Below are 27,945 nucleotides of genomic sequence, written 5' to 3'. Positions count from 1 at the left end.
ATTTTCTCATCTTTTATTAAACATACAACATAGACACATGACAACAATTTGTGGAAACAAAAAAAAAAAAAGAGGAAAGAACGTCAATGTTATCTCATCGCCATAAAGCTCCACTGTTTGTTCTGCAATATATTTGCTCCCCTCTTATGGTCTGTGCATATGCATGTTTTCGATGACTAAGATCATACCATAAATAGGATTTTATGTCCTGGTTTTTTGACTTGACTTTGATTTATGAACGTAGGCATATGAATCCTCATAAAGGTACAAAAATTGAATTGTACTTGCCCACGCACTAATCAGACTGCGGTTTGCAAGATGACAAAATTAGATGTAATCAGACCTGTCCCTGAAAATCCAGAGAATTTGATCTACATAGGTCTGATTGTCTCTGATCGTAGATGGGAGGAACCCCAAGTCTTAATCACTGGCACACTGTGAGACAGGGGCTAGCAGGAGGAGAGGAAAGGAGGATGGTCTAGGGTCACCACTTAACACTGGAGTCACTTGTCCTTTTCACCACCCAACTCATACAGAGTGGGCCAACCCTGCTCCTGGGCACTCAAGATCATTAAAAATGGAGCTGCAATAGGATAAATCCTAATGAAGAATCAGGGAAGCAACTGAAAGCCGAAGAGGCTCTATCTTGATTTCCAGAACCCCTGCCACCTCTAAATGAGAGCCTGCATGGGAAAGAAACCTTGAGACCACATACATGCAAAGATGATATTCAAAATAATTTAAAAACAGTTACAGTCATTTAAATGAAAAAAAAACCTACTGATGATAAAACTAACACACAATAGAGCTTGTGGCTTGACACCCCACTTTATTAAAGTATATAGACATTGCTTGATATGATTTCTAAACTCTTTTGCAGCTCTGTCACTATAGGGAGCCCATCAAGGTCCACATGTCCTTCCTATTTTCATTATTTCAGTGTCTAGTTTTCCAGAATGTTAATTCTCTCTGCTGGTTATTTGAAGTAAGGTGTAAACATAAAGTTTATTGGGAAAAGACTTTTGAATATTTACTGTAATGTCTCTGTGGACCAGACAGAGATCATTGAACATGATGACTTACCACCAAAGTAAAACATTTGGGAGATTATATGACAGGTTGGCTAAAATCCCAGACTTTCTCCTTAGCTTTACACTGGTAACATCCTTTCAAATTCCAATAAGTTTTCATCTGTGTAGTTTCTCATTAACTCCATTCTCTCAAGCACAGACAATAAAGTTTGGTAAATTATTTCAGATGGTGTTCCTTCCAAATTTCATATTTTAAGTAAAATTTTACAAAGCTTTTCCGGTTGAAACAGTGGAAGGGTAGGGGCACCTGGTTGACTCAGTCAGTAGAGCATGCAAATCTTGATTTCAGGGTCGTGAGTGGTTGTAAAGCTTACTTAAAAAGAACAAAAAGAAAGAGCCTGCTGAGAAATAGTGGAAGGGTGACCCACTGACTGGTTGGCTCAGGGGTATCCCAATTTTAGTGCTAAAAATCCTGTGCCCTGGGAAACCTCTCTCTAGGGCATAAAAAGTCCTGGTTTTCACACATGAATGCAGAAGGTTGGGGGGAAAGTACAGAACTCTTATGGTGGCCCCCACAACTGGGGATGAAAGCAACAGTGCTTTTAGTGTCAAATGGACACCACATGGATTACAGCTTTCCCTAGTTGCTGTGGCTGTTTTGCCCCCTGACTGTTGATATTGACAACCATACTTTGGGGTTCACAGTAGTGATCATGAATTTTGCATCACCTTGTGTGATGTGAGTTGAGTGCAACTTAAGCGTGTTGTAATCCTGAGCTTTGAGTCCCTAGCCTGGCACTCAGGAGACACTTAGGAAATGGCTACTGAACAAATTTTCAGGCATTTGTCCCACTGATAGATACACAGATGTGTGAAATGATGTTGTACAAGTGTATTCTTTGCAGCATGACTGCATGCAAAAAGAAGTAATAACCAAATATGGACACAAAGGAATTGGTTAAAATTATCAAAGTCAGAGATTTATGCAATCATTGGAATATAAATCATCTCATGATGTTCTTATTTTAAAAACTCTAATTTTCATATTGCATTTAAAATTGCAATGTTGGGTCACTTGGGTGGCCAGGTGGTTAAACATCCAACTCTTGATTTTGGTTTAGGTCATGATTTCATGGTTCATGGGTCAAGTCCCGCATTGGTGTCTGCACTGACAGCATAGAACTTGCTTGGGATTCTCTCTCCTCCCTCTCTCTGCTCCTCCCTGACTTGCACTCACTCTCTTTCAAAGTCAATAAATAAAAACTTAAATAAAATGTGTTGTTAAATATTGTATATATTTATTATGAAGTATATGATTGATATACATATTAAAATTATTATGGTCAATCTTATTAATACATTATTTCCTCAAACAGGTACCATTTTTGTGTGTGATGTGAATACCTCAATTTTACCTTCTTAGCAATAGTTTAGTATTCTATACAGTATCATTAACTATATTTTTCATGTAAAGTAGGTCATAAGACATACATCCTATACAAACTGAAAGTTTTTGATTCATTTTGTTCTGATGTGGAATGCTTTCTAGGATGTACTGTTAGTTTAAGAAACCCTGGGAAGTACAATATTTATATTATTGATGAAATTTGTGTTAAACACGAACTAGATAGTACCCATTTAGGTTTGTATTTGGACAGAATATTTCTGGAAGTATATACATGAAGCTAGGAATAGTGGTTGTCTCTGGCAGGATGAAGGTTAAGTCTGAGGTCAGGAAAAGGAGGGAAACATTTCATTATATACAGTTTTGTACTTTTTGAATTTTCTTTCATATGCATATATCTGTTCAAAATATCAGTTTAAAAATTAAAATAAATCACTCCTTCCTAAAATTATATAATTTGTGGATTTAATATTAAATACATACATTGTTTCATGTTTTACAGATTATTATACTGTTCAAAGATGATATAGACTACTTTATTTTTTTCACAATACTATGAGATGGGCCAGGTGGTAGTTCATTTTTATATCTCTTTTATTATCCAAGAGATAAAAGTTGGGTAATAATCCAAAACTGGTAGTCTCTTGATTCTGTATGTGTTTTTTTTTTTTTATAATCTAAGAATCTTAGCATTTTAGATATCAAAATAATGTACCCATTTACAACTTCAAAAAGAATTAAGAGTGACACCTGGGTGGCTCAGTGGGTTAAGCGTCCAACTTTGGCTCAGGTCATGATCTCATGGTTTGTGAGTAAGCCTGGCATTGGGCTCGTGCTGACAGCTCAGAGCCTGGAGCCTGCTTCAGATTCTGTGTCTCCCTCTTTCTCTGTCCTTTTCCCACTTGCCCTCTGTTTCTTTCTCTCTCTCAAATATAAAAAATAAACATTAAAAAAAGAATGAAGAACTGAAAAGAAAAATGTATCAATATAAAAGCCAATGTATTCAATACTAGTACCAATTATATAATTAAGGTTAGTGGGAAAGTAGTAACTTGTAAAGCACTGAGTACTTGATAAAGAATGGAAAGTACAACTGCACCGGCTACCAGGAGACAGGTCAAACCTGTAGTCAATAAGTGCCTTTGATTTTCTCAGATATCACTACAATTGGATGCCAATTTAGCAGGCATAAGCCCCTCCTTCAGAAACTTTTCATAGTGAGACCTGAGGAGACTCTCCGTTAGAGTTCCAGCATCCTTGTCCCTCCCCTACTGGGACATGCAGTCTGTTGGCTTCTTCAGTGAACAAGGTTTCCTTACTCCCTCACACAGATACTCAGTAATTTACTAAACTGAGCCACATGCTCCAATTATATTCTACCATCCAAAGAGCATATACCATATGATTTCACTCATATGTGGAATTTAAGAAACAAAACAAACAGGTATAGGGGAAAAAAGGCAAACCAAGAAACAAACTTTTTAAAGTTTTATTTATTTATTTTGAGAGAGCAGAGCACAAGCAGGGGAGGGGCAGAGAGAGAGGGAGGGGGGCAAAGGATCCAAAGTGGGTTCTGTTCTGACAGCAGAGAGCCTGACACGGGGCTCAAACTCAATAACCATGAGATCATGACCTGACCTGAAGTCGGACACTTAACCTACTGAGCCACCCAGGTGCCCCCAGACTCTTAATTATAGAGAATAAACTGATGGTTATTAGAGGGGAGGTATGTAGGTGATGGGTTAGATAGGTGATGAGGATTATGATTGAACTTGTGATGAGCTCTGTGAGTTGTATGTAAGTGCGAAATCACTAAATTGTACACCTGAAAACTAATAGTACATTGTATGTTAAATAAATTGAATTTAAATAAAAACTTAATAAGAACAAAGTAAAACAAAGAGCTGAAGCAAATAAATAAGAAGAAAGAACATAGCTCTGTGTCAAAATTTCTGGAGGCTCCAGGGCTAGCAGTCCCATCTTACCTGTGTGATCTGAAGTCAATGTGAAATGATCCCTCCATTTTCCCACCTTTAAGGTATGGATAGCAATATCTACCTCACATCACAAGTGATAAGATACATTTTAATGGGTACAGAGAGAAGAGCACATAATATGCACTTAATAGTTTGTTTGTAATAGCGTTTTATGAAAGGAGAGAAGGTTAGCACTCCCCTTGACAAGGATGAAAGAGGCCCTCAGGCCTGACAACATGCATACAATTAAGGCACTGCCACCTATTATTTCGTGGCATCTCACCAACATTTTTGGGTTACATTAATTTTGTAGTATATTTTATTAATCCAATATATCTACAGTATTATTTCAACATGTAACCAATGTAAAAAAATAAATAAATGGTTTGTAATAAATTTGTCCACTAAGCAAACAAGGTAGTTAGGGCATTATGAAGCAAGAACAGTCAGAATATGGAATGCATAGAGGTCTACGCATATACAGGGAAAAGGCCTATGCCTTTATTTTCACTTACCTTTAACTTAATTTGAGCATGTCTTTCAATTACTAACCTAGGCAAGGAACCACAATAATGTCACCAATAAAGACTTTCATCACATTACATTTGTTTCACATTTCTTAAAGTATCATTTATGCTTATCACTTTGAAATTATGATAGTTATGTGCTCGCTTCGGCAGTACATATACTAAAATTGAAATTATGATAGTTATGTCTATCACTAGATTTTTATTTAATGTATTAATAAATAAGCATATATGTTATCAAATTACAATCTTTTTTTTAAAATTCAAAACCATATTTCAATATAATAAATTTCAGTTATAATTCTATTCATTTAATTTTATGCATTTATAAAAATATTATTCTCTTAAGGGAGCTACAGGCTACATCTAGCTGCCAAAGGGACCCAAGGTGCAAAAAATTTGAGAATGTCTGTGCTAGGAAGTGTTTTGAAGTGAGAACCCATGGGGAAGGAAAGGGATTGAGCTGACATACTGAATGTTTTCATATATGTTATCTCACAGACAGGGACAATAGAGAGGCTTCCATGGTTGAAGCACTGGAGTCATGGAGGGCAGAAAGTGAAGAAGAGGTTGGACATCACAAAAAACAACAGGTGTTGGTGAGGATATGAAGAAAGGGAAACCTTCTTACATTGTTGGTGGGAACACAAACTGGTGCAGTCACTCTGGAGAGCAGTATGGAGTTTCCTCAAAAAGTTAAAAATGGAACTACCCTATGATCCAACAATTGCACTACTAGGTATTTACCCAAAAGATACAAAAATACAGATGTGAAGGGGTATATGCACCCCAATGGTTATAGCAGTATTATCAACAATAGCCAAGCTATGGAAAGATCCCAAATGTCTATCAATAGATGAATGGATAAAAAAGATGTGGTATGTAATACGCATACACACACAATGGAATATTACTCAACCATCAAAAAGAATGAAGTCTTGCCATTTGCAACGACATGGATTGAGCTACAGTGGATTATGGTAAGCGAAATAAGTTAGTCAGAGAAAGACAAATACCACATGATTTCACTCATATATGGAATTTAAGAAACAAAACAGATGAACATATAGAGGGGGAGACAGAGGGAAACAAACCATAAGACACTCTTAAAGACAGAGAACTGAGGGTTGATGGAGGGAGGTGGGTGCAGGATGGGATAGATGAGGGATGGGTACTAAGGAGGGCACTTGTTATGATGAGCACTGGGTATTGCATGTAATTGATGAATCACTGAATTCTACTCCTGAAACCAATACTGCACTGTATGTTAACTAACTAGAATTTAAATAAAAATTTGAGGGGCACCTAGGTGGTTCAGTCAGTTAAGCATCCAACTCTTGATTTCAGCCCAGGTCATGATCTCACAGTTCAAGTTCAAGCTCCACATCTGGCTCCACACTGACACTGCAGAGCCTGCTTGGGATTTTCTCTCTTTCTCTGTCTCTCTCTCTCTCTCTCCCCCTCTCTCTCTCTTTCTCTCTAAAATAAAATAAATAAACCTAAAAATATTTTTTAAAAAATTGAAAAAAAACCATAATAATAACAAAAAACATAATAACAAGAAAAAAGATGAGGCTGGACATATTTATGGGTAGGGAAAGTTGGAGTAAGTTAGAAATTTTCCATTTTAAAAAACCAAGCAGCTACAGGGAGTCACCATGGGTCTGTGGGCAGGAGAATGCACACAGCAGTGTTGTTTGAAGCTGTTGCTTTGGAAGGCTGGAGGTGGACCAGCTAGGAGCTGAGGCACAGGGAAGAAAGGGAGCAGAAGAAGGGATACAAAAGAAAAGGGGGCAAATGGCTGGCAGACAATGTGGGTCCCAAAAGACCTGAACCCAATCCACAGCACTCTTCCTGCAAACCTAGTTAGGGGCAGGCAATGACTACAAATCTACGTTTTGGAATGCTGGCCTCAAAGAAGTGAGGTGATTGAAAAGAGGCCCAGATTGGGAGAAATATTCTTTCTTTCTTTTTGAAAGGCTTGTTTTAAAAGTCCTGGGGCACCAGGAGTACAGAAGCAGGCTTTTTGCAGATATCTCTCTTTTCTATTCTACTCACCCCCAGATACTACAGCATCTTCTGTGGTCAGAAAAAAAAAAAAACAAAACAAAAAAAAACAAGAGATGCCAATACCCCTGGGAAACCAGCCACATTGGAAAAGTTTCCTGTTACTAAGGTCTTGACCTATGGGTTTTTATACAATAACCCACAACAGTTGTTTTCAAAGTCCAGTCCCCATACCAACAGCATCAACATTCTGCACCAGCATTAGCTAGTCAATTGTCAAAAACAAACTACTGGGCCTCATCCTAGTTACACAGCTAGAAAATGAGTCAGCATTTCCATCTAGGTCTGCTATCCCAGAAATAAGCCAAGTCTTTTGTTAGCCATGGGTGAGCAAATGCCCTTACCTAGGGGAAAAAAAATTCCTTCATAAATTAGTCTATAGTTCTAAAGAGCTTTTCTTCCAGGTACTTGTACATGATTGAGATTTGAATATGCTTTCCAGTTCCACTTCAACAGGACACCTTTCTTTGTAGGTGGTCTCTTCATGACAAAGGGGTGAGGGGCTAGGGCAGGGTCCAAACTGAGGGACCTCTTTAGAGAGGATCCTCTTTAAAGAGGCTGGGTCCAGAAGGGCTCTGTCTATAAAGTGCTGCTGTATTCTGAGGGACACCCTCCAGATCTGGGGGGGTCAGAGAAGACCTCCTGGAGGAGGAAACATTTGAACTAGGTGTAAAACAGGGGGTAATCTGGAGGGACACTGGATCCTTGGAGATGGGTCCAGAACAAAGTCAACTCTGGGGATGGAACTGGGGTAGGACCTCTGGGGTTACTTCATGGAACCCTGATGAGCTACCCTCTCTTCCCATTTTAACTAACCCTCAAGGATTTATTGTCAAGAAGTGGATCAAAATCACAAGGTTTGGTATGGATGGAATAGGCAAGTATGGGGGGGGTGGGCAATGACTGGCTGTTCTTCGGGTAAGGGTGGCACTGCTGGGACTTCCAGGGAGGTAAGCTCCCTCCTTACCTCACTCTAGATTTCTGTCAAAGGAGGAATGCACAAGAGAAAGGGTAATTCAGATGGAGGAAAAGAAGTGAGGGAGATAGAAAGGACTTCCCTATAAGCCACCAGAGGTTTTCACCTTCCTCTGTGCCACTCAACCACTCACCAGCAGGAGGGCATGTCATTGCCTCTGTTACTGCTTCCCCTCAAAGTCCTCCTGAGTACCCACTGGTGACTCCATTTCTGCTTCTCTCACCTACTGCTTCCTTGTATGTATGCTCTTCCACCCTCTGGTGCAATCTGTCTAAATCCCAAGTCAAAATCTTTAACATTTATACAAGGCCAATTTCCATGATGTTGGAAAACCCTGATACCCTTGCTTAAAAGTCCTTTGTAAACTCCATAGGAAGACAAACTAATTTGCCAAAAGGCACCTCAGTTTGAACAGGTCATCCCATCTCCTGAGGCTCCTCTAATGCAGCTTAGCTGCATCCAGAGAAACGGAAAAGACTAGCCAGAAAACAGTAAGCCTCCCCTCTCTGGTGTGAAGTCATGGCAGTTAAAGTCTTTCCAGTCAGCCACACGGCCATTAATCTGACTTGGGGGCCAAGTATCTGTGAACCGGAAGCCTCATTAGGATTTCTGCTAAGTTGCCATGAATTTATGGTAAGAACTGCTAAAAGGTCAAATCAACCTTTTTCTTACTCAGGGAAACTGAATTGTAGAAGTGATATATAGCTTGCTTAAGGTTACAAACAAAGCTAATAATGGTGGGAAAGTATAAGAGCTTTGCTCTCTTGTCTCCCAGGCAAATGTTCCTACAAACATATTCATCTGAAGACTAACTCTTATTTGAACCTCTCAACCTATAGTCACTTTGGGCTACAGGACAGTTATGGTGGTTCTTTTCTCCAAGATCATGGTGATCTGTGCTCACTCTGGAAATTCATACAGATTGCTGAATCTCTTTGATGTCCTAAAATCACTGACATTCTTTTGGGAAGGCACCTACAAGATACCAATCCTGAGCCTGAGAGAACTGAATCCTTATCCTGAGGTTGAGAAAGGAGGTGCATGACTGTCCCAGAAAGATTAAATGTAGCATTAAATATCTTCATTGATAAGCAGGAATATTCTATGGATAGGGCAGGAAGGGCAACAAGCCCCAGAGATAGCAGCTTTCACAGAGGTTGTGGCCTTGGATGCTGTATCTATTAAAGGGAAGACAAAATCTGGAGGACACAAATCGTTTTATTCTGTATTTCTCACAGCACAATTTAGCACAGTAATACAGTTATGGGATCTGTTCATGTACACTTGTTAAGTGTGTGTTCATATACATGAACTGGTTAGGAGGGATAATTCAGTGAACTGAGCAATAACTTTGAGAGAATTTGGAAAGACAGTGTTCTCCTTTTCTGTATTCTAAGTACCAGGCATTGTACTATAGGCAGATTTTAAGATGTGGACTGAGAAACAGGTGTGAAAGAAACAGGTGACTTAAGGAACTTTTACTTTATATATACTATGATTTAGTGTTCATAACAGGTTAGGATTATTATTCCCATTTTTGTTTAACAGATGACATAACTAAGGCTCAGGGAAATCAGGTGTTTTATCTGAGCTCACAAAGCTAGCAAGTGCTTGGGATCTCCTATCTAGGGCTTGAAGCCCTTATGCTTCCTCTCACCACACTCCAGAATAATACTCCTCTCTCCAGTTAATTCCCAGAGATCAATTTTTGATGGTTCCCTGAGGGATTCATGCCAGAGAGTTGCCCTTCCTGCAACCCCAACCGCCACCCCAATGAATTTTTTTTTATCTTTGGAGTCCGGGCCTGGAGCCAGGTGAGACCAGAACCTCCATTTCAGGGGCTTTCTCTAGAATCCGTCGCTGTGGTTACCTCCAGTATAATCTGTTTCAGGAAGAGGTCTGACCAAACCGGACAGCGGTGCCATTCATCACTGCAGGAGGGCAGAATCCGGGGCTGGGGGCCACACGTCGAGAGGGGAGGGGCCAGGGGGCGGCCCCCTTGTGACCAGCCCTGAGGAGAGGTCAGGAGAGAACGTTGGCTGAGGAGCGCCTGTACAGCAGCAGCTGCTGACGTTCTGTATCACGCGCCTGTGGCCCAAGGTAACCCAGACCTATAAGCAAACAGCGGAGCCGGGGGCGTTGCGGGGACGAAGGCGGGAAGGGGCAGAGATCTTGGGGGTCGAACACTGAAGACAGGGGCGATGAACGCGTGGAGGGCGTGAGAGAGTCCGAATTCTCGGAGGAATAGGGAATGAAGGTGCTGAAGCAAGAAACGAGGTGTGAGAAGGAACACAAGCGCGAAAAGAGCGTGAGAGGGCGCAAGAGTTTGGCTGACCAAAAGACAGTGCCCTTGGAGGTAGCGGCAAGGGTGGAACATACCCAGCCCCAGCAGCATAGGTAAGGTGGGAGGAGCTCCATTCCAGGGAGGAGGAGGACACTGTCTTTCCCTGAGCCCATTTTCCATAGGTGGTCCCCTTTTAGCAATCTTTAAGGTAAATTTTGACCCCAGTGTGTTTTTAGAATAAAAGGAAAGAACGTCAGAGGAAGCTATGCCAAAGTGAGGCTGCGCAAAGCGCAGGAAAGTCAGTTAGAGGGTGGCGCCTTTTTTCAAAGAAGATTCCATCTCCACCCTAAAGCTCAGGCCGTACCACACCCCATCTCCACGTTTTCCTCCCTCTGTCCTCCTCCCTTTCCCCCACCCCAGCCCCCCACTCCCAGCACGATCGGATCGCTTTTAAACCAGGTAACTGCTTCTGTCTCCTCAGCAGCTCCGGGAGCCCCTGAGTAGAGGGGGTGGAGCCCGCATTGGTCTCTGGCTGAGCTCATGGTGGGAGGGGTCCTGAGGGCGCTAATGGCGCGCCGCCGCCATGATGCTGGCCAGATCATTCACAGAAATCCCTGTCTCATTCCATCTACAGTCGCAGCTCCATTCCAGACCTTTCTTCTCAGGCCGGGCGGTGAGCTGATGGCCCAAGTTCGGGAAACTTCCTTGTCTTCCAGCTCTTTGGTCCGCTAGAGCTCGGGCGGTGGGGGAGGAGTCTCGCCCGAGGAGGTGGCTGAAAAGGCGGGGAAAATGGAGAAGGAGGCGGTGGGGGAGGCAAAGATGTGTTCAGGCCAGGGAGCTGAGGAGGTGAAGCTGGAGCCTTTACAAGAGCGTAAGCCTGCTTCGGAGGAGAACTTGACGTGGAGTGATAGCGGCGGCGATAAGGAGGTGCTCCCTTCAACCCCACCTCGCTGTTACAGCAGCTCTTCGCCCCTTTGCCCGCGCCGCAAGCCCCGCCCTCGGCCCCAGCCCCGGGTCCGGGCCCGAGCCCTGCCCGGGCCCTCGGCCCCACCCCAGCCTCCAGCCCATCCTCACCCTCAGCTTCTGACCCGGCCCCAGTCCTGGCGCAGATCGCGGCGTAGATCCTGGCCTGGGTCTAGGCCCCAGAAGCTGCAAAGCTGTTCTCCTGACCTAGGTGGCTCTGCGGATCGAGGTGGCCTAGGGGACTGGTTGCTGGAGGTGGAGTTTGATCAGGGTCCTACAGGCTGCTCTCATGTGGAGAGCTTTAAAGTGGCTAAGAACTGGAGGAAGAACCTGCGGTTGATCTACCAGCGTTTCGTTTGGAGTGGGACCCCAGAAACTAGGAAACGTAAGGCAAAGTCGTGCTTCTGTCATGTATGTAGTACCCATATGAACAGACTCCACTCTTGTCTCTCCTGTGTCTTTTTTGGCTGCTTTACTGAGAAACATATTCACAAACATGCAGAAACAAAACAGCATAATTTAGCTGTAGACCTCTATCATGGGGTTATATATTGCTTTATGTGTAAGGATTATGTATATGACAAAGACATAGAACAGATTGCCAAAGAAACAAAAGAGAAAATTCTGAAATTACTAACTTCCATCTCAACAGATGTTTCTCAACAACAGTGTATGACATCAGGTGTTGAAGAGAAACATTCAACCTGTGAGTCAAAGGAACAGGAGCCAAAATTGGTGAAACCCAAGAAAAAGAGGAGGAAAAAGTCAGTCTGTACTGTAGGCCTGAGAGGGCTAATCAATCTTGGGAACACGTGCTTTATGAATTGTATTGTCCAGGCACTTACCCATATTCCTTTATTGAAAGATTTCTTTCTCTCTGACAAGCATAAATGTGTAATGACAAGCCCCAGCTTGTGTCTTGTCTGTGAAATGTCTTCTCTTTTTCATGCAATGTACTCTGGGAGCCGAACTCCTCACATTCCTTATAAGTTATTGCATCTAATATGGATTCATGCAGAACACTTAGCAGGATATAGGCAGCAGGATGCCCATGAGTTCCTTATCGCAATATTAGATGTGCTGCATAGACACAGCAAAGATGATAGTGTTGGGCAGGAGGCCAATAACCCCAACTGCTGTAACTGCATCATAGACCAAATCTTTACAGGTGGCTTGCAGTCAGATGTCACATGTCAAGCTTGCCATAGTGTCTCTACCACAATAGACCCATGCTGGGACATCAGTTTGGACTTGCCTGGCTCTTGTGCCACATTCAGTTCCCAGAGTCCAGAGGGAGCTGACAGCACAGTGAGTAGGGATGACCACATACCAGGTATTCCCTCACTCACAGATTGCCTACAGTGGTTTACAAGGCCAGAGTACCTAGGAAGCAGTGCCAAAATCAAATGCAGTAGTTGCCAAAGCTATCAGGAATCTACCAAACAACTCACGATGAAGAAATTACCTATCGTGGCCTGTTTTCATCTCAAGCGATTTGAACATGTAGGTAAACAGAGGCGAAAGATTAATACTTTTATCTCCTTTCCCTTGGAGCTGGATATGACTCCATTTTTGGCCTCCACTAAGGACAGCAGAATGAAGGAAGACCAGCCACCAACAGATTGTACACCCAATGAGAATAAGTATTCCTTGTTTGCAGTGATTAATCACCATGGAACTTTGGAAAGTGGACACTATACCAGCTTTATCCGGCAACAAAAGGACCAATGGTTTAGCTGTGATGATGCCATCATCACCAAGGCTACCATTGAGGACTTACTCTACAGTGAAGGGTATTTACTGTTCTATCACAAACAGGGTCTAGAGAAAGAATAGTCTTACAAGACACTTACCAGAAAAAAAAAGGAAATGAATATACAAGGATCCTGAAATGACACATAAACCTACCTGGAATGGACAATGACAATACCCATACAACAACAAGCACCTCTTGAAGTTTCGCAAAAACCTACCTGGCATTGACAATGACAAATAGCACCTATATGACAAGTAGCACCTTGATATAAAGAACCTATTTTACCATGGTTTATGGGTCTGTAAGAGGAAAAAAAAAATACTAACTAGTGACCATTCAGCCTTAAGAAATGGGAGGGGGGGAAGAGGTTGAAAATGGTCACATAAAGCATAATTAAATGAACAGATTGTTTTAGATGGGGAGAGTGGGAATGGAGATGTTCTGCCACTGCTGTATGTCATTTGTTTCTACAAAAATACCATGTGAAATCAGGGAGTATTTGTACATCAACAAAAAGTTTCACAATTGGTATTCTAGCTGTGGCTGATTAGTCAAATGGTTTGAAAAAAAGAATATTGAAAAAAAAATTTTAAAGCCTTACAAGAAAATATTTAAAAAGAAGAAAACTTTTTTTAATTTTAAAAGAAAATGTTTCTAAATGTTGAAAAATTTAAGTTAAATATTTTAAAAGAAATGTTTTAAAATTTAAGTTTTTTTAATTTAAAATTTCAAAATTATTTAAGGCTTAAAAATACATTTTTATTAGTTTAGAAAAGGTAAAATGAATAAAACAAGGACAAAGATAAAAAATGAAAGTTTACAAAAAAGTTAAAGTGAAATTTAAAGTTTTAGAAGTAAGAAAGGGGAATGGAGCTCTTAAAAGTTAAATAAAATGTTTATATTAAACATTTTAAATTAGACCATAAAATACACGTGTTGAAAAATGAGAAGCTAGCAAAATTCACAAAGAGCTTAAGAAATAAAATTTCCAAAAATATAGAATAGGATGAAAATTCAAATTTAAGTTTACAGAAATATTTTAAAGGAAGAAAATTTAGAACAAGACAAGAAGACAAAATTAACTTTTTTTAATTAACAAAAATTAGGGATGCCTGGGTGGCTGTTGGTTAGGCATCTGACTCTTGATTTCAGCTCAGGTCACGATTTCACAGTTCGTGGGATTGAGCCCCAAGTCAGGCCCTGCACTGACAGTACAGAGCCTGCTTGGTATTCTCTCTCTCTCTCTCTCTCTCTCTGCCCCTTCCCCACTTGTTTTTTTCCTCTCTCTCTCTCTCTCAAAATAAATAAATATACAGTAAAAATTTTGAAAGGGAAAAAAATAGAGAAAAAGGAATTTTTTTTTTTTAAATTTTTTTTTTTTCAACGTTTATTTATTTTTGGGACAGAGAGAGACAGAGCATGAACGGGGGAGGGGCAAAGAGAGAGGGAGACACAGAATCGGAAGCAGGCTCCAGGCGGAAGCAGGCTCCAGGCTCTGGGCCATCATCAGCCCAGAGCCCGACGCGGGGCTCGAACTCACGGACCGCGAGATCGTGACCTGGTTGAAGTCGGACGCTTAACCGACTGCGCCACCCAGGCGCCCCTAGAAAAAGGAATTTTTAAGATATATAAATAACCTTAAGGAAGTCCAATTTGAGAGATTTAAATAAAAACTAAATAAAAAGGATTAAAATTTTTTAAATGTAAATAAAAATAAATTAAAAACATTTTAAATAGAAAAAAACAGTAAAATTTAAAAAAACAAGTTTATTTTTAATTTAAACATTAAAATGCATACGGATATGAAAAATAAATGGAGATAAGAAAAACAAAACAAAGGGTTTGTGAATATTTTTTGAATATTATGTTGACACATACATAGAATTTGAAAAAAAAAAATAGTCTTAACCATCATTTTACATCCAATTGTGAGATTGCTGCAAGGCCTGAACTCTAGACTGCCTTCCCCTTTCAGGTTCCACACCCCATCTGATTTTGAAAGAAGTAGAGCTGTTTCTTAGGAAGAATCAACTGCATCTGAAAAAGATGAATAGTAGGGACTCTCTCCCATTTAGAACTGCATTATTCATACAAATTCTTTGGTACTGAAAAGTGGTTCTTGACAATTTAGTGGCTTAGGGATATTAGATCACAATTTAAGCTCTGGCTTTGATGTTCAAGCCCTATGACCTGATTGAGGAAGTGACAGGGACCCATATCTGAGAACATACCATCTTCTGCTCTCCCTCTTCTCTCTCCATAGGGAAACAAGACCTTTAAATTTCTACAGTAGAGTACAGTAGAGCTTTGTACTTGATGGTCCTACTCATTCCTTATTCTCTCTTTTCTTTTCCTTTTTCTATTATTCATGCCTGGTTCCCTGAACCACTTATTTACCTACATTTCTGAGTGCCAGCCTGTAGGGCTCCTCTGACTGTTTATCTGGTGGCTTCTATTCCTCCTTCAAGACTCAACTCACAGATGGCTTCTCTGGAGCCTTTTCTAAATGTTCTACAAAGACATAAATTGGAAAATTGTTCCTCACCCCTCTATCCCTCTCACTGTGCCTCAAAGTACTTTGTCTGTACCTCAGTGATATTCTACTGTGATTCTACTGGAGCTTTGTGATTGTCTGCCCCTCTGTACTGAGCATTCTGCCAACAGGGGGCCAAGCCTTATTCATTTCTGTGTTAATAAATGTTTGTTGAATATGAGGATGAGTTCAGTTATTTGCTCTCTTCACCCTCTCAGTAATGTGATCTCACCCATTTTATCCATCAAGCCCTCATTAAGTGCCCTGTGCTGTAATACAGTGTGATCAGGTTTGTATGTTTCCCAAAAACAGTGTATGAAATGCTACTTAGCTGCAGGGGATGGCTTACCAAAGTAGGTGCTCAGTGAGGAATAGCCAGGTTATGTGGAGGGAGTACCAGGAACAATGCAAGAAAAGAGCACAAGTGTGAGAATTGGTCCTGAGAGAGTGGGTGGTGAGGGGGACCAGCAGCTGAAAGTGAGACTGGGTTTTATGGCATGTTTGTGGCAACGCTGTCCATCACCACAGTTTCCCTGAGCTTCCCACAGTGTCTCTCACCTTATGATTGGGTGCCACGCCTCTCCATGGCATACTGCATAAGTTTACCTTCCCAGGATACCATGTATCTCACCATTCCACAATGTTTTATATTACATGGCACACTATAACTGTGACAGAGGAGTGATGTCTGGTGGCTGTTTAGTGAGGAAGGTGTAGGTTGTCTGCTTAGCACTCTAGCCCTTCTTTCATTCTGTGTGGTTTCACTGGGGCTACTGATCACCTTGCTGTGCTCCTCTCACCCCTCCCCAGAATGAACATGTCCCACAGCCTAGGCCAAATTAGAGTTCTCAATTCCTCCACTCCTCCACCCACACCTCTTCCACAAGAGCAATTTTGAGGATGGTTATAGGACCTAAACAGGCCCAATCAGAGCCCATTGCTAAATTGAATATGTATAGACGCTGGGAGAAAGAAGCTCCCTCTCCATGCTGAAGTCTCTAGGATGACATTAATCTGAGAATTTTAGGGGTTGATATTCATACCATGAGGAGAAAAACAGAATTAGAGATGGGGAGAAAGAACCTAGAGAGCATCATTTGAACTTTGTGGATCCAGCTGTGCCTGAAGTCCCAAAGTTCCCAGCTCTCTGATCCAATAAAATCCTTTGTCTTGCTTAAGCTAGTTTGAGTTGAGATCTCGTCACTTGTAGCCAAGCGTTTTGAACACATCAGACACACTATATGGTTGGGGGGGGGGATCCTGTTCCTAGGACCACAAAGGGAGAGAAGGAAGAGAATGATGACCTCAAATGAACTCTGTCATATAAGATTGAGAAACCAGAGTGGGTCCCTGCATGTCTTTAGCTCAGCTATTGACCTCTTCTAGGCTTCAAACTTTACTCACAGCAATGATGTGGCTATTCCCAACTAAAGAAAGAATAAGGCAATAATGTTTCATGGGTACCATGAATAGATAGGCCAGGCACTATGGTAACTGCTTTACCTCTAGTATTTCACTGAGTTTACAAAGCAATCCTGGAAGACAATCATTACCGAACATATTTCACAGACTGGGAAAGTGAGACTCAGAATGGAAAAGTGGTTTTCTTAAGTTCACTTTAGTGTTTTAAGTAGTGAGATCAATATTCAAACCCAGGTCCCCAAAGCTTGTACATAATCCATTACAATTCAGTACAGAAAATTCAAAGATTTTTGTTTGTTTTGCTTTTCCTGATGTTTCTATGGAAGACACAATAGACCAAAATGGCGCAGAAGGCAGACAACCTTTGACAAACCTAGATGACAAACCTGGAGAGTAATCTATCAATTGATAACAAAATTGCCCATATTACAGGTAAATATGTCTCTATGGCAATGGCTGATTAGGATAGTCACATAAGGCTAATTGACTTTCCTAAGGATACACAGGATGGAGGAGGCTAAAATCCTGCTCCATTACTAGATATATAGCTTCACCCAATATCATATGCTTGACTGAGTTCCGAGACCTGGCTGTAAGATCTAATCTTTTTACCATATGTGAAACCATCATCTCTCTCTATTTACACCAGTTTTCCTTTCTAGCTTCAATGCTGTGACCAGTATGTTGTGTGCCACTTTAATCAGTCACCTTCCCCCTGGTCTTTCCAGAGTGCCCACAATAAATACCAGCCCCTTAACCATAGATCCTTCCCACCTACCTGTGGTCAAGACTACCTGTGGTGGTCTTGCCTATTAGGATATGGTTCCTAGGTGGTACAATACTGATTTGTAATGTCCAATTCTGTTGTTTCCACACTATTTTCAGTTCCTTATCTTGATTCCTTCCAAACACACAATTGTATCTACTCTGGGCCAGAGTTGGAACTACATGTCTGTAAATCCCTCAGGCCAATCACACTATATGGTAGATTCTTAATATGCTGGCTGAATGAATGCATGAATGAATAAACAAAATGAATTCCATCCTACACTTAGCTTTAGTAGTTGACTTTATATCCTATTTTTCTAAGGTTAAAATACTTATAAGAGTGGCTGATTTATCTATGCCACCCACTCCAATACACTTCTATTTCCATCTATTCTCCACACCTTCCCTCTAGTTTAGAGGAAAAGGAATCCTGTTTTCTTTTGGATGCTGCACCACCATCCTCCTCTGACCCATTCCTGACTGCCAAGAGGCCTTACTCCCACACTCTTCCCTCTATGCCAGCAACTGTCATGATTTTTCTAGACATATAGCAAATAGACATCCTAGATTTTCTACGATGGTTCTTCAAAAACTTCTCCTCATTATCCCTATAATACATAAGAAGTGTTCCTCAGTTGCCAGTGCTTCCTCCTGGGGTATATATTGTCACCAGAAGAAATTAAAAACATATTGTAAGGTTTTGATTTGAGGTTCTTGTTTAAAACAAAAGTTCATAAATTTCACATGATGCTGCTGTCCCTGATATTATTTCTTTTTCCTTTCACTTCCAAGCTATTCTACATGTGTTTATCTTACATCATTGCCACATACTCATCTCCTACATCACTTTTAGTTCCCCACATAGCTTCTGCCTATACCATTCTTAAAATTACTCTTGCTTAAGTACAAAGCAACTTATTTTTTCAGAGTTCTTTATTTTTCTATTTATTTATCCCATTTGTTAAAGAGATATATGATAATCGAAGACAGTGGGACAACAGACATGGAATATTTGATGTTAAAATTTTCCTCATGGGGCCCCTGGGTGGTTCAGTCAGTTAAGCATCTGACTTCAGCTCAGGTCTTGATCTCAGTTTGTGAGCCCTGCATTGGGCTTTGCACTGACAGTGCAGCACCTGCTTAGGATTCTCTACCCCCTGCCCCTCCCCCACTTGCGCTCTCTCTCTCTCTCTCTCTCTGTCTCGCTCGCTCTCTCTCACACACAAAATAAATAAATAAACTAAAAAAAAAACACTTTACTTGCAAATCCAGGTCATGATTTTGTCATGTTGGCTACCACTCAGGGTAAGTTCCCTTTTTCTTATACCAAGAGGGTATACCAAATCTGAAAAAGGGACTCAGGGTAGGGGTGGAGCAAGTGGAGCTGAGGAAGAGAAAATAAAATATGAGGAAACTGGATTGTGTTTTAAATGTACCAGGGGAGTTGGTGTTTTTAAAGACAGGTGTGAAGAATCATTTTTTTATGCCTTATTGAGAATCTAATCATGCCCTAATTGATCTGCTTTCAGAATGGTATACTTAAAAAGACATACACTTGTATTCTACTTGCAAGCTTATCATTTAAAGCCTTTTTTGGCCACACCTCTAATACAGAATTTAAACTTCCCTATAATTTCTACTTCTTTGTGTTGCAGGAGATGTGATGAGGTAGGCCTAGGCAAGAGGAGAAGATAACTTTGAGACATCAGACATACTTAAACTGAAATCACATCCCAGATCTACCACTTACTACTAACTGGTGACACTGGGCCTGTAACAGAACCTTGTCCACAGCCCTCCCAGGGCTGTTGGGAGGGCTAAATATAATGTTGTTTACAAGGTATTTAGTATAAAGCAGGGCACACAGTTGGAACTAAAATAAAAGTCATTTTTTGCCCCACTTTACCATGTCCAAATATTCCCTTTGTCCCCCAGGTATTTTTAGAAAATGAGAACTGATATCTCTCTGGAAGTCTATTTTCATACAGATAACCAGGGCATCATCACCTAAGTAGACTTCTTTATATAAATCCTCATTGACCAGATCTCTCCTTACCTCACTGAGTTTTTCTTCTTCTGTGCTATAGGCATACCAGTGGGGTCTTTCTTATTGTCAGCTCTACTTGACAAAGAATATGAGAGTTCATATGTTTTTCCCAAAATCATGAAGTCATTAAGAGGGAGAACTGGGGCACAGAGTACTGAGTCCAAGCCCTTAACCAGGAACTCATTTGATTCCTCTTTTTCTACTGGAACAAGAACCAGGTAATACTCTGAATCCATGAAGTTTATGGATTTATAGAATCTGAGAGTTGGGAGGATCCCTAGAGAGCCTTTAGCCTTCAGTTTTCTCACTGTTTTAAGGATACACTGGCTCAGAAATAGATGGAATGACTTGCTCAAGGTCATAAAGGGGATCAGTGGCAGAGCCAGGAGCAGAACTGAGGTCCTAGAGTACTCTTATTCCATGCCAGACCTTCTGACTGCCAAGTTTCTCTGTAAATATTCTGTCTCCATTGCTATCATATCTCAGAGTCTACATTTTCCTAGGCTGGGTTAGTTCCCTAAAGACAACAATGCCCAGAGAGATCAGTAAATAGGTGACTCTTGCTGTTGCCAACAGAATTCTTTTCAAAGACAAAAAGTGTAACAAGAGCATTAGAAGCCTACCCATAATTCTGGTCTCAGGGAAGCATCATGCAGCAGAGAAATTGTGACTGGACCTGGAATGAGTAAAGCTATATGGTTGGTACTGGGTGAATGACCTGACATAAAGGGCAACATCCAGTCCTGGAGAGGTTGATGGAATGTGGGGAAGTTGAGTAATTCTTGATAATTGCCTTCTTTGGGACATGATAAATCTGTTTTTGTTAACATGGGTCTCTGTTCTTTTTCCATAATGAGATACAGCTTTTTGGGAAGATGCTCGTCTTATAGGGCTCTTCTTAAGCTAGTAACCTAGAGAAACCTTCCAGCTCATCCCTACATTGCAGACCCAGGCCTTCAAAGAATGACATTTAGCCCTCAAGCCTGGATCACCCTCACCATAGTAAAGAATTGCATCAGTTTCTTGATCAAGCAAGGAAATTTCTTTGTAGAAGAGGCACATTTTGCTGGAAAAAAATGAGGAAAAATGCCCCTCAAATGCAGCCAATGTCTCACCTATATGTTTACCTGCTTCCCTAACACCAAGGCTTCCTGGTCCTCATAACATGGGGCATATTATAACTTCCTGGGAGTCTAAAGAGGTGTTCTTATGCAAGTTACACATCATTTTTGACTCACTTTACCCAAGTAAGAAAATAGGTGGTTTGTTTGGATTGTTCCCAAAATTCCTTACAACCTTTAAAACTCGAGCTATTAGCAATTCTTACCTGTAAACTCATGACAACTTAGGAAGAATCCTAAGAAAAAATAAAATGTGGCATAGTGATTATATTTTTAAAATAAAAAAATTGTCTTATATTTTAAAGGCTGCATAAGATTTCTGCCCTTGATAATTTTAACCAGTTCCCTTATGATAAATATTGCAGTTATTTCCATTGTAATCAATGCTACAAAGAATACACTTGTACAACATCATTTCACATATCTATGTTTATCAGTAGAACGAATACCTGGAAATTTATTCAAAATCTCTGTTCCCTTTGTGTTTACTGGATGTTAAGCTGAGGATTGACTGAGACAAACCTTCTCCCTACCGTCATGGATCTCACAGTTCAACAAAGGAGACAGATATGTCACCAGGCAAAGAGCCAGGAAAGGACAAGAATAGTATGGAAAAAGGGTATAGCAGGGAGAGACACTAACCACAAAATTTACAGTAATGATACATAAATCACTTTACTTCTGGGGCGCCTGGGTGGCTCAGTCGATTAAACGGCCAACTTCAGCACAGGTCATGATCTCGCGGTTTGTGAGTTCGAGCCCCACGTCGGCTCTGTGCTGACAGCTCAGAGCCTGGAGCCTGCTTCGGATTCTGTGTTTCCTCCTCTCTCTGCCTTTCCCGTGCTTTCTCTCTCTCTCTCTCTCTCTCTCAATAACAACCAAATGTTAAAAAAATTAAAAAAAAATAAATCACTTTACTTCTGATGTGATATCAGGGACTTCTTCTCTGGGTCACCCTTATTCCTCTGTCCCTTGTGCCTGGCATAGTGTCTGACTTAACAGGAGGCTCAATTGAGCATTTTGGGAAGGAATAACCAGGCCTTTAGTTCCAGCACCGAGATTAGATTCTGGTCCCAACATCTCTCCTGACTTGCTGTGTGAATGTGGGCAAATCACACAAATGTGGGCCCCTTTCTGTGCCTTTCTTGCCTCATCAATTACATGGAAGGTGCCATAAGCATAAGAGAGTAGCTTAGTGGTTAACACCACAGGCTGTTGATTCAAACCTGGGTTTTTATCCTGATTATCCAGCACTTGCTGTGTGACATTCAACAGGTTACTTAAACACACTCTGCCTTGAATTCTTCGTTTTTAAATGAGACTAACAACCATAGTAGTACCTAACTTTTAGAGTTGTGGAGAGAATTAAATAAATAATAAATATTAAGTGCTCAGGACAGAGCCTGCTACATAGTAAAGGCTAAACATATGTAAGCTCTGTCCTTTCAAAATGTAAACTTATTTTTATCTCAGGGTCTTTGTATATGTTACTCTACCTGGGGCAGTCTTCCCCCATATTTTGCCTTTTCTTCATTCATATTTCTGCTCAAATATCACCCAGAGAGACGTTCCCTAAGCAGCCATCTAAGGTAGCAAAATCCTTTCAATCTACTTTCCTTTTCCTGGATTTTTTTTGTATTCTTCCTTTCTTTATTATCCACTTCATAATATATATTTACGCCATGTCTTCTTCAATAAAATCAAAGTGGCCCAAGGGACAGGAGGTTTTCTTTTTGCTTACTGCCATATCCTTGGTGCCTAGAAGAAAGCCTCACATGGATTAAGCCTTCAAAATCATCTGTTGACTAAATGAAAAAGTACCTCAAAAAAGTGGTTGCTATTATCTTCTCCATTTTATAAGTGAGATGAAGTTATTTGCTCAATGTCACAAACTAATAGATAGTGGAGCCATAAGACACAAGAGCCCACTCTCAAGTCACAATTTTTTTACACATAATGTAAATGTTAGATGTAAATAGTCCTCAAAAATTATAGCTAAAAGTTGAAATTGCTAAACACACACATTTCACAGACAGACAGTCATGTTCTGTTATGTTAGTGGATCAAATAAGTTAAATTTGCAGTCATCAATCATTAACAAATTAAATAATCATCATGTATGAGATACAATCACGGATTTGAGATGATAGAAAACTCAAAAATAATTTATCTGAATGTTCAAAGAACAGATTGAAAAATACTCAGAAAATATCAGATTTTTGAAGAATATCTACTCTATAATAATAAATAATACTTTTTAGCCATGAAATATTAATGGAACTTCAGAAAGATGATGTGTATATCTTTGCAACTTAGACTCATAGTTTTTATTGTAAAGCTTATCTATGGAAATGAAAAGCCAACTTTAAAAAAGTCTTTAAAATAACAAAATAAATTTTTGGGTGACCAATCTTCTTAGAGTGCTAATCTTGGAAACAACCATAGGAGAAATGAAAGCACAATTTAATAAATAATGATACACATGTATGTTATTATTTTAACACAAGGTATGAAAGATAGATGTTTACTTTCAATGGCATATTATTCTGTTTTTTTTCCATTTCATAAATGCCATTGTTTAAACAAAACAACAATAAGACTAATTAACAATGGCAAGTAGTAGTAATTAATACCAGGACAAGTTACATAATATTGTATGTGTAAAAATACAATGATACCTCTACAATGCTTTTTTCCTCTGATATAGCAATTTAGCTCTTTTTAAAAACTTTATTGGATTTTTAAATTTTGTTGGCTACATCATTTATTTTTAACATGCACACGTGTTAGATTTTGTTAAAAGAGAACACAAATAAAGCTGGACTAATTATACAGATACTACCTAAATTTAGTGAAAACAATTAACTTGCTTCATTCTGTCCTACAATATGGTGGAGTATTTTATGCTTTCAGTTTTCTTTTCTACTGATTTTTTTCCCTAAAATGCCTGCAGCTTTTAGGATACCCTTTTTTCCCTCTTTTATGTAGTGGTTAAGCAGCATACAAATCTAAAATTAACTTTGACTTGCAATTCTGCTCTTACCAAGTCCCTATTAAACTGATTCCTAGTGTCAATATAGTGTGATGACATCAATATCTTCTCAACAAAACCATCTAAACAAGGATTTTACTTACTATTAAGAGCAGATTTTCGATTTGTAGAAATTGGTTTCTGTATCCGATAATGTCCATCCATTTTCTATTTTAGGTTTGTTTTGTCTGTTAATCATCACATAAATAGTTCATCCTACAGGCTGCCCATGTCTAAAATGTCCAGAATTTCCAAACACTCCAAAGTGCATGCAATGTCTTTGTATGTAAAATTACTTTTTCTCAGGAAAGATGTTTTAAAGCTCAGAAGAAATTTGAAGTTTCTTGAATTGAAGTTGGATTCCATATAAAGTACAATTTTAGTAAAGAAGTCAAAAATTTTCTGTTAAACTTGGCTGCCCTTTGCTGTTGACCTTTTTCTTTTTTCTTGACTTCTTTTTTTCTTCTTGACTTCTTAAGCAGTCTTATTTCTAAAGAAGAATGAGTCATTTTTATAGCTACATGAGTTTTTGTTGTGAACTACACATAACATTGAACAAATCAGGTGCAATCAGTCAGAACTTTTCTAAGCTCCTTATGACCTCTCCAAAAATTTTTGGAGAAACAGAATATAAATTTCTGCTTTATTGTCATCCTTTCTCCATTCTCATCTTCAATCTATTTCCAAATATATGAAGTCATTCTTCTTGTTACACACTTTGAAAATATGATTTTATGGGCAGGTCGATATTTTAGCATCTTTCCTTTCGTTGACATCAATGATAGTCATCTTATACAACTGCATCTCAAAAAAATCATATTACATGATATGATTTTGCATGACTTGAGAAAATTAAAAAATGACCACAAATTTCATTATTTAAGCTTCAAAACTACAGAAAAACAGACAACACTTTTTTTTTATCGGTGTTGAGGACAAATTGTGCAGGAGATTTAGCAAGTAAGGTCATTTTACTTTCTTTGGTAAAAAGTTAATAGACTGAATAGAATTCACAAATTTTACATTTTCCCTGTCGTTGCAATATGCAGATATATAAGCAAAATCTAGTTTGTATTTGGATGAGATATCAACAATCATTGTATATGTGTGTGTGGTTTTAGTAAAATCTTCATAGAATTCGAGGAGATTATGTGAAACTCCATTGTTCAAATCAAATTAAACAAGAGCTAGGGGGACATTTTTTTGTAAGCTGTGGCTGTGAATTGAGACATTACTTGATATACTGTAGAAAGTATGATTGCTGGTATGATCTGATAGAATTAGCTCTCTGCTACAAGGACTCAACACATCTATGACTGAACTCCTCTTTTGTTCATCTGCCTTTTCATAACAACCTATGAATCTAGATATATAACTTTACCCAGCTTTATAGAGAGATCATGGAAAGGAAACAATAGTGTGTGTTGGTACAGACTAGTATGCCCAAGCTAGTTCAGCAGCCTCTGTTTACAGGTAGACATTGGTGTTTTGGGGGACAGTCTTTATATTGAAGAATAATTGACATAAAATATAGTATTAATTTCATGTACAATACCAAGATTATACACCCACACACACACACACACACACTCAAGTATATATAATATCAGATGGTTTCAAATGGTGACCACAATAAGTATAATAACAATCCATCACCATACAAAGTTGTTATACTATTATTGATTATATTTTGGAGAGTATTTTAATTGCTTTCACATCCCTTTGTCCACTATGTCTGACACAAAATTCCTTTCTCAATTTTGTGTAGTATGCTCTGTTTCAGGTCATTTGTCTCTCTAACCCAATTATGTATGTTCTTCAATCTGTCCATTAAAACAGAAGTCCTTAATTCAGGTCATGCTGGCATTGATATTGTAATCATTCTCATTTTCATTATCTGAATTTGTAGACAACATTATCCAAGTATTCACAAAGGTGAAAATTAAACGAGCACTGTATCAAACAAATAACAGCATTTGATGCACACACAAAAGTCAGATTAAGACTCATAATTTAAAAATGCAGTCTGTGGACCCAGCAGTTGGCTGGGGTCAGACATCAGGTCTGACTGCGGCCCTGTCCAACAATGCAAGTTACTCCAGACAGCACAGAGGAAGAGCCCTGAAGTTCCATGCCACACCAGGGACTATCCAAAATGACGAAACAGAAGAATTCTCAAAAGAAACTCCAGGAAGTAGTGACAGCTAATGAACTGATCAAAAACGATTTAAACAATAAAACAGAAAATGAATTTAAACTAATAGTCATAAAATTAATCCCTGGGATTGAAAAAAGTATAGAGGACAGCAGAGAATCTATTGCTACAGAGATCAAGGGACTAAGAAACAGTCAGGAGGGGCTAAAAAATGCTATAAATTAGCTGCAAAATAAAGTGAGGTGACCACAGCTTGGATTGAAGAGGCAGAGGAGAGAATAGGTGAATTAGAAGATAAAATAATGGGAAAAGAGGAAGCTGAGAAAAAGAGAGATAAAAAAATCCAGGAGAATGAGGGGAGAATTAGAGAACTAAGTGACACAATTAAACATAACAACATACGCATAATTGGGATTCCAGAGGAGGAAGAGAGAGAGAAAGGTGCTGAAGGTGTACTTGAAGAAATCATACCTGAGAACCTCCCTGATCTGGAGAAGGAAAAAGGCATTGACATCAAAGAGGCACAGAGAACTCCCTTCAGACATAACATGAATTGATCTTCTGCATGACATATCATAGTGAAACTGGCAAAATACAAGGATAAAGAGAAAATTCTGAAAGCAGCTAGGGATAAACAGGCTCTAACATATAAAGAGAGACTGATAAGACTAGTGATGAATTTACCTACTGAAACTTGGCAGGCTAGAAAGGATTGGCAGGGAATCTTCAGTGTGATGAACAGAAAAAATATGCAGCTGAGAATCCTTTACCCAGTAAGTCTGTCATTTAGAATAGAAGGAGAGATAAAGATCTTCCCAAACAAACAAAAACTGGAGGAATTTACCACCACTAAACCAGCCCTACAAGAGATCCTAAGGGGGATCCTGTGAGACAAAGCACCAGAGACATCACTGCAAGCATGAAACCTACAGACATCACAAGGACTCTAAACCCATATCTTTCAATAATAACACTGAATGTAAATGTACTAAATGTTCCAACCAAAAGACATAGGGTATCAGAATGGATAAAAAAAACAAGACCCATCTATTTACTGTCTACAAGGGATTCATTTTAGACCTGAGGACACCTTCAGATTGAAAGTGAGGAGATGGAGAACTATCTATCATGCTACTGGAAGTCAAAAGAAAGCTGGAGTAGCCATACTTCTATCAGACAAACTAGACTTTAAATTAAAGGCTGTAACAAGAGATGAAGAAGGGCATTATATAATAATTACAGGGTCTATCCATCAGGAAGAGCTAACAATTATAAATGTCTATGTGCCGAATACGGGAGCCCCCAAATATATAAAACAATTACAAACATAAGCAACCTTATTGATAAGAATGTGGTCATTGCAGGGGACTTTAACACCCCACTTACAGAAATGGATAGCTCATCTAGACACAGGATCGAAAAAGAAACAAGGGCCCTGAAAGATACATTGGAACAGATGGACTTGACAGATCTATTTAGAACTCTGCATCCCAAAGCAACAGAAAATACTTTCTTCTCGAGTGCACATGGAACCTTCTCCAAGATAGATCACACACTGGGTCACAAAACAGCTCTTCATAAGTATACAAGAATTGAAATCATACCATGCATACTTTCAGACCACAATGCTATGAAGCTTGAAATCAACCACAGGAAAAAGTCTGGAAAACCTCCAATAGCATGGAGGTTAAAGAACATCCTACTAAAGAATGAATGGGTCAGCCAGGCAATTCGAGAAGAAATTAAAATATATATGGAAAAAAATGAAAACGAACATACAACAATCCAAACGCTTTGGGATGCAGTGAATGCAGTCCTGAGAGGAAAATACATTGCATTCCAGGCTTATCTTAAGCAATAAGAAAAATCCCAAATACAAAATC

The 27,945-nt window shown here is 39.5% G+C and overlaps 1 protein-coding gene and 1 non-coding gene across 2 annotated transcripts; both read left to right on the top strand.

The window, feature by feature from the left end:
* Positions 1-4,577: 4,577 nt before the first annotated feature.
* Positions 4,578-4,706, top strand: LOC124522317 (U6atac minor spliceosomal RNA). The gene has a single exon (XR_006964759.1). It is a non-coding gene; the product is annotated as a U6atac minor spliceosomal RNA (small nuclear RNA).
* A 6,039-nt stretch (positions 4,707-10,745) lies between these two features.
* On the top strand, positions 10,746-13,579 carry USP51 (ubiquitin specific peptidase 51). The gene has a single exon (XM_047093638.1). It carries the CDS (start codon positions 11,056-11,058, stop codon positions 13,063-13,065), a length of 2,010 nt encoding a protein of 669 aa, XP_046949594.1. The 5' UTR covers positions 10,746-11,055; the 3' UTR covers positions 13,066-13,579.
* The last annotated feature ends 14,366 nt before the right edge of the window (positions 13,580-27,945 follow it).

Source organism: Lynx rufus, unplaced genomic scaffold, assembly GCF_022079265.1.
Source record: "Lynx rufus isolate CCGP_SWC_20201006 ecotype Redwood Valley unplaced genomic scaffold, mLynRuf1.p SCAF_35, whole genome shotgun sequence".
NCBI classification, from domain to species: Eukaryota; Metazoa; Chordata; class Mammalia; order Carnivora; family Felidae; genus Lynx; species Lynx rufus.
This window is presented reverse-complemented; position numbering and strand designations above follow the sequence as displayed.